The 15,523-nt window shown below is 42.2% G+C and overlaps 1 protein-coding gene across 2 annotated transcripts in view; it reads left to right on the forward strand.

The window, feature by feature from the left end:
- Window positions 1–15,523, forward strand: part of LAMB1 (laminin subunit beta 1) — a 94,485-nt gene that overhangs the window by 61,053 nt on the left and 17,909 nt on the right. For both annotated transcript variants that reach the window (XM_058191739.1, XM_058191741.1), the window contains exons 24-26: window positions 2,893–3,262; window positions 5,165–5,349; window positions 8,095–8,336. In XM_058191739.1, coding sequence (XP_058047722.1) covers window positions 2,893–3,262; window positions 5,165–5,349; window positions 8,095–8,336 — 797 coding nt within the window. The remainder of the gene's footprint in view (window positions 1–2,892; window positions 3,263–5,164; window positions 5,350–8,094; window positions 8,337–15,523) is intronic.

The raw sequence follows: 15,523 nt of genomic DNA on the forward strand, positions 1-15,523 counted from the left end.
GCTAAAGAATGTGTGAATCCGTTTAAATAAATGGTGATTTTTTTTAAATTCCCCTTTCTCTTGGGTCATGTCACGTTTCTTATGAGAATTTTGACCATTCGGATCACAATCCAGGGCTTGCAAACCGGAAACTTGAAAGTAAAATTTCAGAAGAAGGACCCCTTGAAGAAGGAGTTATGAACCTCCCATACGATAAATTTTATCGGAGAGCATTCAATAAGGCCCTGCATTTCTTTTCTTTTTTAATTTTTTTTTAATTTTATAAACAAACATACAATACATAATCAATCATTCAGTGCTTCATCTGAGTACATTTTTTATGTCTTCTTCTTGTTCTCCAATGTTAATCATTTCAGAATGTCATCTTTTCATTTATTGTAATGTTTCTCCCACATTTCTTAGTTTACTATTAACAGATTTATCGATCTTCTCTCTCTCCCCAATTGATCAAATTTTGCACAAGAGAACCGGTTTTGTTTGAAGTAATTTGCTCCATTAAATGGCCTTTTACAAACCCGGGCTAAAGAATGTGTGAATCCGTTTAAATAAATGGTGATTTTTAATTTTATAAACAAACATACAATACATAATCAATCATTCAGTGCTTCATCTGAGTACATTTTTATGTCTTCTTCTTGTTCTCCAGTGTTAATCATTTCAGAATGTCATCGTATCATTTATTGTAACGTTTCTCTCACATTTCTTAGTTTACTATTAACAGATTTATCGATCTTCTCTCTCTCCCCAATTGATCAAATTTTGCACAAGAGAACCGGTTTTGTTTGAAGTAATTTGCTCCATTAAATGGCCTTTTACAAACCCGGGCTAAAGAATGTGTGAATCCGTTTAAATAAATGGTGATTTTTAATTTTATAAACAAATAAACATAGAATACATAATCAATCGTTCGGTACTTCATCTGAGTACATCTTTTGTGTCTTCTTCTTGTTCTCCAATTTTTTAAAGTTGTCTGATATGAAACTTGCAAAATCTGATTTCTCATAGTCCTTTTCACAAAATAAACCACAATGTCCCGAGGAAGCTTTCTCTGTCTTGCGATCCAGGAATTAACTCTATATATTTTATCAATTTGGTAAGCTACCTCTTGGGGTTCCACTTCAATAAATTCAGCCAATGCTTCTGATATAATTTTTCTTAAGTCTTCTCCTCGCTGTTCTTGCATACCACGAATTCTAAGAGCTCCTTCCATAAGTTTATATTGTAATATCACAACCTGATCTTCATTTTGATCCACTTTTTTCTGAACACCTTGCATTTTATCTTCTAAATGCTTATTTGACTGAGAGATCTGTTGCATTTCCTCTTCCAATCCCTCAATTTTTTTACTCAGTCCTTGAACTGCCATGAGAATATCTTCTCTTATTTTTGCATTAAAATTCTCCATCATCTCTTTTTGCCTATCTTCAGAAAGTTTTAATTGTTCTTTCAATATATCCTCAAGACTTGGTTCAGATCCCCTTCTTCCAGAAGGCTTTAAAGGTTTAGCTGCCATTCTGTCTTCAAAAAGATCAGGAATTTAAACTTAACAACTTCTTTTACTCCATTCAGTATAAGAGACCTCCGTTTGTAACAATCCACAAATAACGCTACTTTGTTGTACTAAAAATTTTTACTTTCACTTTCAGACGCCATTTTAAAAGTCAATTAATCAGAGACAAAGAAAGGTTTCAGGTTTCAAAAAGGGAGTCGGTACTTGCCGTGTTGATTCTACATCAAAGATCGAACGCTTGTGAAATTCTGCCTGCTTAGAAAATCAATCAATTTAATAAGTCCTTTTGAGCAGAAGCGACTTTCAACTCCCAGAGTTCCTCAGCCAGCTTTGCTGGCTGAGGGACTCTGGAAGTTGAAGTCCACAGGTCTTAAAGGGACCAAGGTTGGAGACCCCCGATCTAGAACCATTTCTATGGGTGGAAAATTCTGAGTGGACCATAAACTGCATTCACAACTGAGACTTAGATTAAAAATTGTGTAAGGAAAGAGAAATCTGAATGAAACCAATTTAAGCCCTGGTGGCGCAGTGGTTAGAATGCCGTATTGCGGGCTAACTCTGCCGACTGCCATCAGTTTGATCCTGAGCAGCTCAAAGTTGACTTGGCCTTCCGTCTTTCCCAGGTCAGTAAAATGAGGACCCAGATTGTTGGGGGCAATAGGCTGACTCTGTAAACCGCTCAGAGAGGTGCTGTAAAGGCACTGTGAAGCGGTATATAAATCTAAGTGCTATTGGTATGGTGGTACAGTGTTTAGAGTGCGGTATTGCAGGCAAATTTTGCTGACTGCCAGGAATTCGATCCTGACTGGCTCAAGGTTGACTCAGCCTTCCATCCTTCCGAGGTTGCTAAAATGAGGACCCAGATTGTTGGGGCCTGTAAATAGCTGTAACGCACTGTGAAGCGGTATATAAGTCTAAATGCTATTGCTATTGCTATTAACATTATAAGAAGTTCTGATTTTCCACATAGAAAATATTGGGGAGAGAAAATACTCTTCTCAGCATTGCGGCCCTTTTTTTTTTTTAATTTGAATTAAAATATCCCGCCCTTCTCCGAAGACTCAGGGCGGCTTACACTGTGTTAAGCAATAGTCTTCATCCATTTGTATATTATATACAAAGTCAACTTTATTGCCCCCAACAATCTGGGTCCTCATTTTACCTACCTTATAAAGGATGGAAGGCTGAGTCAACCTTGGGCCTGGTGGGACTTGAACTTGCAGTAATTGCAAGCAGCTGTGTTAATAACAGACTGTCTTAGTCCATTGAGCCACCAGAATATAAGAATATACTTCTTATATTCATTTTGGGTTGATAATGGTGGTTTCCACACTCCAGGTTTGCAGGGCTAAAACTTATTTCTTTATGTCTCTCTCGTTCAGCTTGTGAGTGTGATTCGCGAGGCATCCAGACTCTGCAGTGTAACCGGTCGACTGGCCAATGCATCTGCAAGGAAGGCATCGAAGGTCCCCGTTGCAATAAATGCACCCGAGGCTACTCGGGAACTTTTCCAGACTGCGCTCCTTGCCATCAGTGCTTTGCTCTCTGGGATGTCATCGTCACCGAGTTGACAAATAAGACCCACAGGTTCCTGGAACGAGCCAAAGTCCTGAAGATCACGGGGGTGAGCGGCCCCTACCAAGAGACCCTCAACTCGGTGGAGGAGAAGCTGAACGAGATCAAAAGCATCATTGCTCAAAATCCGGCGACGGAGCCCCTTAAGAACATCGGTGACCTCTTCGAAGAAGCAGAGTGAGTAAGGGCCTACTATGCCATCAAGAAACACATTGCCTGCTGTTAGTTCGTCCGACGGAGAAAGGAGCGCGTTGTGGTTGTTGAATGGTTTTAAGGAGAACTTGGGGAGAAAGGAGGGAGAAAAGAGTGGAAGTGTTCTGTTCTGTTCTGTTCCTACTCTGTTCTGTTCTGTTCTGTTCTCTTCCATTCTGTTCCTATTCTGTTCTGTTTCGATTCGATTCTGTTCTGTTCTGTTTCTGTTCTGTTCTGTTTCTATTCTGTTCTGTTTCTATTCTGTTCTGTTTCTATTCTGTTATATTCCTATTTTCTATTCTGTTCTGTTTCTATTCTGTTCTGTTCTGTTTCTGATCTCTTTCTGTTCTGTTTCTATCCTGTTCTATTCTATTCTATTCTACTCTACTCTTCTCTTCTCATTCCTATCCCTATTTATGATTCTGTTATATAATTCTATTCTATTCTATTCTATTCTATTCTATTCTATTCTATTCTATTCTATTCTATTCTATTCTATTCTATTTTTTTATTCTGTTCTGTTCCATACTTGTTCTTCTTGTTTGTTCTTGTTCCTCTTTTTAACTGGGAGAGCAAAATGGCAAGATTGCTGAATCTGTCTATGCAGGAGAAGGGCAGGCAGAGCTTGGGGAGTGGAGCTAAGAAACTTGGTATCCAATCTGCCCAACTCCACTTGGAGTAAACCTGCTTCCCAGCCTTTTCTCTAATATTTCTGCGATCGCGTCTTTTTCAGACTTTCTGGAGACTTTAAAAAAGACTCTATTGTGCAACATTTCCCTTCACAGAATACGCTTGTCTTGCAGCCTATGCAAAAAAATATTCTTAACACAGACGGTTTATTATACGGGGCGTGAAACAAATTAGGGACAGTCCCACGAGCCAATATAACATACGTAATTGGCAATATTCAAGCACATTACGGCAGCTGTTTGGAATGCAGATGGTTAAATCTCATAGAAGTGTGCTGTTTTCCCAAGCGTTCCCCCCCCCCACTTTGTGTTAACAAAAAAACAACCCTGAAATAAACCCCATCTATGAGGAAAGGTCGGCAGTTAAGCGGTTCGAATCCCTAGCACCGTGTAACAGGGGGAGCTCCCGTTACTTGTCCCAGCTTCTGCCAACCTAGCAGTTCGAAAGCACTTAAAAATGCAAGTAGAAAAACAGGGACCACCTTTGGTGGGAAGGTAACAGCGTTCCGTGCGCCTTTGGCGTTGAGTCATGCCGGCCACATGACCACGGAGACGTCTTCGGACAGCACTGGCTCTTCGGCTTTGAAACGGAGATGAGCACCGCCCTCTAGAGTTGGGAACGACTAGCATGTATGTGCGAGGGGAACCTTTACCTTTACCTATGAGCAGTGGTGGGATTCAATTAATTTAACAACCGGTTCTCTGCCTTAATGATTTCTTCCAACAACCAGTTCACTAAACTGCTCAGAAAGTTAACAACCGGTTCTCCCGAAGTGGTGCAAACTGGCTGAATCCCACCACTGCCTATGAGGAAAGAACGCTGTAACAAAAGAGGGATGGTCCTTGACTTACAACAGTCCGTTTAGTGACCGTTCGAAGTTACAAGGGGACTGAAAAAAAGTGACTTATGACCCTTTCCCCATGCTTACGACCGTTGCAGCATCCCCATGGTCACGTGATCAAAATTTAGAAGTTTGGCAAATGACTCATATTTATGACGGTCATGGTGTTCCCCTTTTGTGACCTTTTGCGCCGTTGTAACTTCTAAATGGTCCTGGAATGAACTGTTGTATGTCAAGGACGACAACTGTAATTGTGGGGTACTTTTTTTTCCCCCTTGGATCAAAGCAGTCCACGCAGGCATCTCTGCTAACTCCCATCAGCTTTTGCAATAATGGAAGTTTTCTTGGGTTCGCAGGAAGCTGAAAGCAGATGTCGCCCAAAAGATCATTGAAGTGGAGGAAAAAATCTCTACCGCGGCAAACGAAAGCAGTATCGCGGAGGCCGGGCTGACGGCTTTGGAGGCCGATGCCAAGAGCTTACACAACGCTGTGAAAGAACTCGCTGAGCAGCTGGAGTTCATAAAAATCTCGGATATTCGAGGTTTGTTCTTTAGGCCTCAAGGAATTTTGGTGGGGGAAAAGTCTGGCTTTTCACAAGAAAGGAAACTGTGGGAGGGAACCAGAGGTTGGATTCACATAATTTACCTACCGGTTCGCCCAGCACCGAAAATGTGAGTGCACACGCCACGGCCTTCCGCACATGCACACCTTTTGGCCTCAAAAACTTGCCTAAATAGGACAGCATAGAGCCAAGGCAGGTGGGCAGGCCCACCCTCGATTTCCGCTACCAGTTCGCCCGAACCGGTTTGAACCGGCTGAATACCACCTCAAGCAGATAGATTTCGCGAACATCGAACAGAATCGAACTCAAATTAAAAGGCTTTAGGAAGGAGGCGGCTTGAAAAGCAGTGAAAATATTCTAAATAATGAAAATCACGTGGATTTCAGTGGAACAAGCTTAATTGGGCTTCATTGGCCTCTGGCCTTTTCGTCTTCTCCAATCACAACATAAGCCTAAGATTGAAAATTAGGCTTGTCAGATGCTAAGCTTTTCTATCCTGCTCTATGGAGTGGAGAGTTGGTCTCTGAAAGGAAGCCACTTGAAAAAACTACGAAGCATTTGAAATGTGGATTTACAGGCGGCTGTTATGTATAAGTTGGGTTGACAAAATCAGAAACGAGGAGGGGATAAGCCGCCTGGGAAAGCCAAGGGAAGTCATCAAAACCATAAAAAAAACGAAAGTTAGAATATTTTGGAGATACGATGCTGGAAAAAACTGCATCATTCACTTAATCCTCTAAGGAAAGATGGAAGGCAAACGAGGTCCAGGCAGAAGAAGGACATTATGGTTTCAAAATCAAAAACTCAGCAGCACTTTTTCGTGCGGCTGTTGATAAAAATAGGATCGGCAACATGATCGCCAACGTCCAATGATGGATATGGCACAAGAAGAAGAAGGCCATTGGCCTTGCTGAATAGAATAGAATAGAATAGAATAGAATAGAATAGAATAGAATAGAATAGAATAGAATAGAATAGAACAGATTAGAACAGAACAGAACAGAACAGAATAGAATAGAATAGAATAGAATAGAATAGAATAGAATAGAATAGAATAGAATAGAATAGAATAGAATTCTTTATTGGCCAAGTGTGATTGGACACACAAGGAATTTGTCTTGGTGTATCTGCTCTCAGTGTACTTAAAAGAAAAGATACGTTCATCAAGACTGATAAGGTACAACACTTAATGATAGTCATAGGGTACAAATAAGCAATCAGGAAACAATATCAATATCAATCGTAAGGATACAATCAACAAAGTTACAGTCATGCAGTCGTAAGTGGAAGGAGATGGGTGATAGGAACGATGAGAAGATTAATAGTAGTACAGATTTAGTAAATAGTTTGACAGTGTTGAGGGAATTATTTGTTTAGCAGAGTGATGGCATCTCTCCTTGTGTCTAGTTGTTCTGGTGTGCAGTGCTGTATAGCATCATTTTGAGGGTAGGAGTTGGAGCAGTTTATGTCTAGGATGTGAGAGGTCTGTAAATATTTTCACAGCCCTCTTTTTGACTCGTGCAGTATATTTATTTATTTTATTTATTTTATTCGATTTTTATACCGCCCTTCTCCCGAAGGACTCAGGACGGTGTACAGCCATATAAAAAAATCCACAATATACACATTAAAACAAGATTAAAACAAAACATATTACAAGGTGGCCGGAATTTAAAAGCAATTTAACAAACCTTAAAACATAAATTACCCCAATTAAAATTTAATAAAACTTTTAGGCCAGTCCCGCTTGAATAAATAGGTGCGTTTTCAGCTCACGGCGGAAAGTCCGAAGATCAGGCACTTGACGTAAACCAGGGGGAAGTTCGTTCCAGAGCGTAGGAGCTCCAACAGAGAAGGCCCTGCCCCTTCTCTGTTGTATACAGGTTCTCAATGGAAGGCAGGTTGGTAGCCATTGTTTTTTCTGCAGTTCTAATTATCCTCTGAAGTCTGTGCCTTTCTTGTTGGGTTGCAGAACTAATTATGGCTGCATCATGAATTTAATTTTATAAATAGCTGTTCCAAAAGATAAGTAACCCTCAACTTATAACCATTCATTTAGTGACCTGTTGAAAGTTACAACGGTACTGAAAGAAGAGACTTATGACCGTTTTTCACACTTGTGACCATTGTGTTATCCCCATGGTCACGTGATCAAAATTGGGATGCTTGACAACCGGTTCATATTCATGACAGTGGCAATGTCCCCCAGGTCACCCCTTTTGCGACCTTCTGACAACCATAGTCCACGGGAAAGTCAAATTCACTTTACAACCGTGTGGCTAATTTAACAACTGCCGTGTCTCACTTTACAATGATGGCAAGAAATGGTCAAGAAATGGGACAAAAGTCACTTAATGAATGTCTCACTTAGCGACATAAATTTTGGGCTCAGTTGTGGTCATAGGTTGAGGACTAGCTGTATTTATGATGGTTGCCGTGTCCCAGGGTCACGTGATCCCGTTTTGCGACCTTCCGACAAGTCGATGGGGAAAGCCATCGAATCCCTTAATAACCATGTTGCTTGCTTCAAACTGCAGCGATTCACTTCACAGCGCAGGCAAGAAAGGTCGTAAAATGGGCAAAACTCCCTTTCATAACTGTCTCGCTTAGCGGCAGAAATTTGGGGCTCCCTTGGGGATGTAAGTCGAGGATTACCTGTATTAACGCCGTTAAGGCCAGTCTGGACACGGACGCTCAACCGGTTTCCCTTCTGATTGGTTTCAGGCGCCTTGGACAGTATCACCAAATATTTCCAGATGTCCCTGGAGGCGGAAAAAAGAGCCAACGCTTCGGTTTTGCTTCCTGGGAGCCTCATTGAACAATCCGCCGAAATGCGCCTCGAGGTGGAGAGTTTGATCAACGAGACGGCGGCCAGCTTCCAGGCTACACAGGAAGAGCAATCCCGTCTCTTGGATGAACTGGGGGGCAAACTGCAGAGTCTGGATTTGGCTGAAGTGTCAGAGAAGGTAGGCACCCCCGCGAAGGCCGTAGCTGAGCTTGGACGAGGGCGAAGAGTTTGGGAAGGGGGTGAAAATGAACAGGGAATCAGTGTTAGGAAGGAAGAAAAAAATGTTGTCTATAGATGACACGTCTTTGGAGGTTCTTAGTCGTCCGGGTCACGGTTGGTGCTTTTTCAAGAGAGCCCACCAGGGGCCTCTGGTGGCTCAGACTGGTAAGACAGTCTGTTATTAACAGCAGCTGCTTGCAATTACTGCAGGTTTAAGTCCCACCAGGCCCAAGGTTGACTCAGCCTTCCATCCTTTTATAAGGTAGGTAAAATGAGGACCCAGATTGTTGGGGGCAATAAAGTTGACTTTGTATATAATATACAAATGGATGAAGACTATTGCTTGACATAGTGTAAGCCGCCCTGAGTCTTCGGAGAAGGGCGGGATATAAATGCAAATTAAAAAAAAAAGAGGCAACTGGGCTTTCTGGTTTTTCCTTTGAAGATGTTTCGCTTCTCATCCCAGAAGCTTCTTCAGCTCTGACTGGATGGTGGGGAAGGGAAGGATTTATACTCCTTGCGGACAGCTGGTCATTTGCGTTCTTTTTAGAGTGCGCCCAGTTCTCCTGGTCCTGTAGTCTGCAATTTTTTTCAGCTGTCTGCAAGGAATATAAATCCTTCCATTTCCCCCACCATCCAGTCAGAGCCGAAGAAGCTTCTTAGGATGAGAAGCGAAATGTCTTCAAAGAAAAACCGGAAAGTCCAGCTTGCCTCCTGAAAAAGCACCTTTGGGACAACCGTGACCTGGATGACTTAAGAATCTCTACAGACCGTTAGCTGTACAATTTCAATCTTTTTTAAGAGTTGTTGAGGCTACCTGGAGGTTTGTCTGTGTCCTCAGGGTCACCTGAGTGGTGCAAAACAAATGTGGAGCCTTCTTGGATCTGCTGAAAGGATTGTGTTGTAGACTGGAGAGAGATGATGTTGTATCCCTCCCGCTCCTTTGAGAGAGGGCTGTTCAATTTGACGTAGATGGCCTCTTCAACTCCTCTTTCAAACCAGTGGCCCTCTCTGTCCAAAATGTGGCCTTTGCTCTCTTCAAAAGAGCGGCCTTTGTCTTTCAACTACAGGTGGACTGTTGAATCTAGTCCTGATGGGTTTGTTCTCCTATGTTGTGCCAGGCGTTTTGAGAAATGGCTGTTTTGTTTTCCCACCAATTACACTAATACAGTGATGGCTAACCTTACTGCTGTCGCGTGCCAAAAGCGGAGGGAGCGTGGGAGGGGGTCGTGTGCAGGCGTGCCCACATCCATAATTCTCTGCGCCTCAGCCCCACGCATGCGCACGTGACCCCCTCACATGCGCACGTACCCCTCTGTGCTCCTCCCCGACCTTTGGCATGCGATGGCACAGTGGGATTTCTAGGAGCCTGGGGAGAGCAAAAACAGCCTTCCCCGCCCCCGGAGATATCTGCAGGCCGGAAATGGCCCATTCCAGTGGGATTGGAAAGTCTGTTTTTTGCTCTCCACAGGCTCCAGAGCTTTTCTAGGAGCCTGGGGAGGGCAAAAACGACCTCCCCCACCCCCGAGGCCCTCCAGAGGCAGGAAACAGCCTGTTTCCTTACTTCCAGTGGGGCCAGAAGGCCCAAAAATCAGCTGGGCGGTGCATATGTGCGCGCCGGAGCTGAGCTCGCGTGCCCACCAATATGGTTATGCATGCCACTTGTGGCACACGTGCCATAGGTTCACCATCATGGCACTAATAGGTTGCTCAATGTCGATGGAGATTCTCAGATCATGGATGTCTCGAAGGTGCTTTTTCAAGACCTTTGGACGTTGTTTTTCACACTTACGGCCATGATCAAAGTACAGGCGCTTGGCAAATGACTCCTATTTATGATGGTGGCTGTGTCCCGCCGTCGTATGATCAAATTTTGCGACCTTCTGACAAACAAAGCCAAAGGGGAAGCCGGATTCGCCTTTAACAACTGCGTTACGAATTTCACAACTCTGACAATTTCACAAACTTTAACCACTGTGTCAAGAGAGGTCACAAAAAAACAGGGCAAAACTCCTTTAAGTCGTGTCTCGCTTCCCAACAGAAATCGTGGGCTCAATTGTGGTCGTAAGTCGAAGGCTACCTGTACTGGTCTGAGAGTTTTTGGGATCTCTCCAAATTTTAGCAGCAAAGTTACCACCTTTAAAGCGCTCCATGGCTTAGGGCCCAGGTACTTACGGGACCGCCTGCTGTTACCTCATGCCTCCCACCGACCCGTACGCTCACACAGAGAGGGTCTTCTCAGGGTGCCGTCCACCAAACAATGTCAGCTGGCGGCCCCCAGGGGTAGGGCCTTCTCTGTTGGAGCTCCTACGCTTTGGAACGAACTTCCCCCTGGTCTACGCCAAGTGCCTGATCTTCGGACTTTTCGCCGTGAGCTGAAAACGCATTTATTTATTCAAGCGGGACTGGCTTAAAAGTTTTAGTAAATTTTAATTGGGGTTATTTATTAATTTTTTAGGGTTTTAAAATTTTAAATGTCGGCCATTTTTGTAATATGCTCATCTTAATTTCTGTTTTAATTTGTGTATATTGTGGGTTTTATTTTCTGGCTGTACACCGCCCTGAGTCCTTCGGGAGAAGGGCGGCATAAAAATCTAATAAAATAAAGAAATGAAGAAATAAGAATTATCTTAAGACAGATAAAACAGTTTGTATTGAAAAACAAAGCCGGGAACTGAACTGGCAAATCCTAGGATTATCCCGAGAAACCTGATCAGACAAAGTTTATCTCCTCCTGGTGCCAAAATACATTCCAGAGATGCAGCATTTCAGCAGGGAAGACCATATCCCTAGTTACCACCCACCTCGTGGCAGAAAATAGAAAAAAAAATAGTAGAAGGGCCCACCCAGGGTTATTTATTTATATCTGTATTTTTTTTAGTCTTTATCACTGAACATTTCCAGAAGAGAGAACTTAGATCGAGCTTCCAACCACCCAAGTTTAAAACAAAGCAAAAATATAAAGAAGCAGAAACTGAGCCGCAGAGTAATAAAAAAATGAGTAATGATTCAAACGTCGTGTCAAGAGGTAAACACGGTTTTGAAAAATGTGTATTATTACAGTAGCAGCCAAAATTATGGAAACCTTTTGGGGAAAGTGTATTTTTGAGGTTTAATAACACCACTTTTTTTTTTTTTTGGAAGTTTCAATATATTTCTATTCCACTGCTGGAATATCCTGGGAATAGCCCAGACCTTCACCCAATTGAAAATCTATGCAGCCGACTAAAGAAACTTGTTAGTCAGAAGTGACCCAGCAATAAAACCCAGTTAATAGAAGCCATCATTCAATCTTGGTTCCACATGATAACAGCTGCAGAATTCAAAGACTTGGTTCACTCCATGGGAAGACGTTGTAAGGCAGTCATTCTTGCTAAAGGTCACCCAACTATTAACTGACATGGGGATAATTTTTATACACATCGTTTTTTTCTATGGAGATCATTTTTGTATATCTCGTTTTTTCTACCATATTTTCCGGAAAATAAGACCCTGTCTTATATTTTTTTGAACCCTGAAATAAGTGCTTGGCCTTATTTTTGGGGAGGTCTTATAATTTTGGGGCGCGTGGAGCAAGACGCGGCTCCTCTTGCCATCTTATCTGAATTCTAGCTCTGCGTTTAAATATTTTCAGGGAGGGCTTATTTTTGGGGAGAGGCTTCTTTTAGCGCATGCGCTCAAAAGCCCGATTGGGCTTATTATCAGGGGATGTCTTATTTTTAGGGAAACGGGGTACGTGTTTCACTTTTCTTCCTTATACTGTTACTGCTATTCTAATAGCAAATCCTTCACAAAAGTTATTGCATTACATTCTTGATTAAATTATCTTTCTACTGATATATAATTTCGTGGCCCCCAAAAAAGTGGTGTTATTAGCTAGTTTTAGAAAATACACTTTTCCCAAAAGGTTCCCACAATTTTGGCCACTACTGTAAAACGACACCAAAAACGGAAACGAAGAGGGCCGGCAAGAAAAAAAAATACATCGTAGGTGCCTGGAAAGATTAAAACCTACTGTAGATTTTTGCCTCTTAAATACTTGCTGAAGATTCTCCCCTTAAAGCTCCATCTTGCTTTAATTGAAGGAGAAGGTGGTAATCCTCTCTAAAAACCATCTGACTGAATCCTCTAATTTGGAGAGAGAGTGGAATTCTTTGTATTTAAAAAAAGAAGGGATATTGAGGCTAAGTAACTTCCTACTAAAAGAACAGAGAAGCATGATGTGATTTGTACATCCCTACTTAAGACAATATTTTGTCTCATTTCAATTGTGTATTTCTGTAGTTACCTCTGCCCAGAAACACACTTACTCACTCACTTAATTTTGTGGAAAGTCAGGAATCAAAATGGAACGACGGTTTTCTCTCTATTTTCTCCTGTTTTGGATATAATGTGAAATGCCCTGGGAGTAAAAATACAGCTAGTTGTTCGATTTAAGGCCAAAGTTGAGGCCACTGCGGCAAGAAAGGTGATGAAAAGGAACGAAACTCACCGAACAATTGCCTCACTTAATGACAGAAATGTTGGGCTCAATTGTGGTCATAAGTCAAGGACGGTGGTGGTTTTACATCAGCAACTACGGTACCTAGACGGCTAGGCTCCATCGAAGATCAGAATTGTATTTGCACAATACTGGAAGAAGAAGGAGACTTCTACAGAAGAGAAGATCATTAAAAAGATATTAGATTGTGCAGAGATGGATAGATTGACACTAAAAATAAAGGACAAGGAAGAATCAGAATATTTCTTCACGTGGGATGTGTTTTATCAGTGGCTAGATAACAGAAGTAGAAATTAGAAGATAAAAGATTAGTACTAGGTACAAGTAAATAATGAAAGATCATGATTATATATAAGGAAACAGTATACTATCATTACTACTATTATTACTATTAGTATTGTTATTAATATTGGGCTATATAAGTTAAATAACTCAGACAATGCAATGTTCACTAAGCATTTACGTTGATTGAAATAAAACAAACAAACAAATAAATAAATAAATGCAGAAATGCATTTCTGTCCTTTTGAAGTTAAAAAAAACCAACAACCAGAAGGGTTGACAGAAGGTAGAAGAATTTAACTGTGGTCTGAATCTGGTTTTGTTCATTTGCTTTTGCTGCCAATTATTATTATTATTATTATTTGCTTCAGGGAGGGAAAAAAGTATGTTCAATTTTGTTTTTTTTTCTAAAGCAAACAGCTTTGGGGAGAAAAAAGTATTAATTCCACTGAAGGTCGACAAATGACTCACTGGTATCTGTTTTTTGTTTCAAGAGCTTCTATAGTTTTACATCTTTCCAAAGTTCACAAACAAGGAACAGGGGGTCTACGTTGCACAGTCACGTCTTCCAGATCCTGGGAAGGCCAAAATATTTATTTAAACCTATTTCTCCAAAGCTGTGTTGAGTTTCTACTTTCTGGCTGTCTTGATGGATTGTGAGCTGGTCCAAAAGAGTTGTGTGAAAGACGTACAGCTGGCTGACCTACCACAATTACCCATATTTTTCGGAGTATAAGACGCACCTTTCCCCCCCAGAAAAGAGGGTGAGAATCTGGGTGCGTCTTATACTCCAAATGTAGCTCTGCCCAGCTTCTCAAAGGGAGGTTTCAGAGGCTGAAAAAAGCATCAGAAATGAAGCTTCAGAAAAAAAGCCTCCAAACAGAGCTTCAGAAAAAAAAGCTGCCAAACAGAGCTTCAGAAAAAAAGCCGCCAAACAGAGCTTCAGAAAAAAAAGCCCCCAAACAGAACTTCAGAAAAGAAGCCCCCAAACAGAACTTCAGAAAAGAAGCCTCCAAACAGAGCTTCAGAAAAGAAGCCCCAAACAGAGCTTCCGAGGCTTTTTTCTTGAAGCTGTTTCGGAGGCTTTAAGAGGCAGGAAAAAAAGCAAGGCACAGAGCTCACAACCAAGGAACCTGTTGCTAAAATTCACCTCTGGGAACAGCTGATTGAGGGTATTCCGGGATGCCGATCCACTTGCCAATCAGATTTTTTCTCATTTTCTTCCCAAAAAACTACGGCGCGTCTTATACTCCAGTGCTTCTTATACTCCGAAAAATATAGTACTTTGTTTCACTAATCAACTCTAGAGCTGCAAAGATGATAAAGGATGGACATTCTGGGTGGAGTGGTCCGATGGCCTAGAGGTGGCGCTCTCGCCTCCCAATCAGGAGGTTGTGAGTTCGATCCTAGGTTAGAGGCAGATATTTCTCTTTCTCTGGGCACCATAAGAATATATCTGCTGAAGAAAACTCTGCATTGGTGACAGGAACGGCATCTGGCCAGTAAATACTCAGCTCCATTGAGTTTCCCAGACTCCACCCCGCAAGGAATTATGGGGTCGTTAAAAGGATGATTCTGTGTTTTTGGGGGGGAGATAAAGAATTTCTCAATTTCCTTTGCTTTACAGTTGGAGAAAGGGGACAGGCAGGGAAGATTTGAAAGCTGAAAAAGTTTCAAAAGTTGCTCCAGCAACAGGGAGATCCTCAACAGGGAGATCCTCAAAATTGAGCCCAAAGTTTCTGTTGCTAAGGGAGACGCTTGCTAAGCGAGACGGTTCTGACGCTAAGGGAGACAGTTCGTTCCATTTTTACGATCTTTCCTGCTGCGGTTGTTGAATGAATTGTTGCGGCTTGTAAAGCCTGTTACCCGATTGCTGAGCGAATTCCCCTTTGACTTTGCTCGTCCGAAGGTCGCAAAATTTGCTCTGTGGGACACTGCAGCCGTCATAAAGTTGATTGTAAATGTAAATGTAAATGTAAACAATGAATTGCAAAGCATCGGAATTTTTGACCACGTGACCAGGGAGGTGCTGCAACGGCCCGTTAAGTGTGGAAAAAAAAATGGTCATCAATCACTTATTTTCAGGGCTGTGTCTTCACAAAATGAACTGTTATAAGTTGAGCATTGTAGCCCTTGAAGGAGTTGGCTCTTCCATGTTTGGAAGTTGGTTCAGAATGCAGCTGCGCGGGTAATAGAGGGAGCCCCTCGTGGTTCCCATGTGACACCTCTCCTGCGCAGACTGCACTGGCTACCTGTGGCCTTCCGGGTGCGCTTCAAGGTTTTGGTTACCATCTTTAAAGCGCTCCATGGCATAGGGCCGGGTTATCGCCTGCTGCCACCGACTGCCTCCCACCGACCCGTAC

This window comes from Ahaetulla prasina, chromosome 7 (assembly GCF_028640845.1).
Source record: "Ahaetulla prasina isolate Xishuangbanna chromosome 7, ASM2864084v1, whole genome shotgun sequence".
NCBI lineage: Eukaryota > Metazoa > Chordata > Lepidosauria > Squamata > Colubridae > Ahaetulla > Ahaetulla prasina.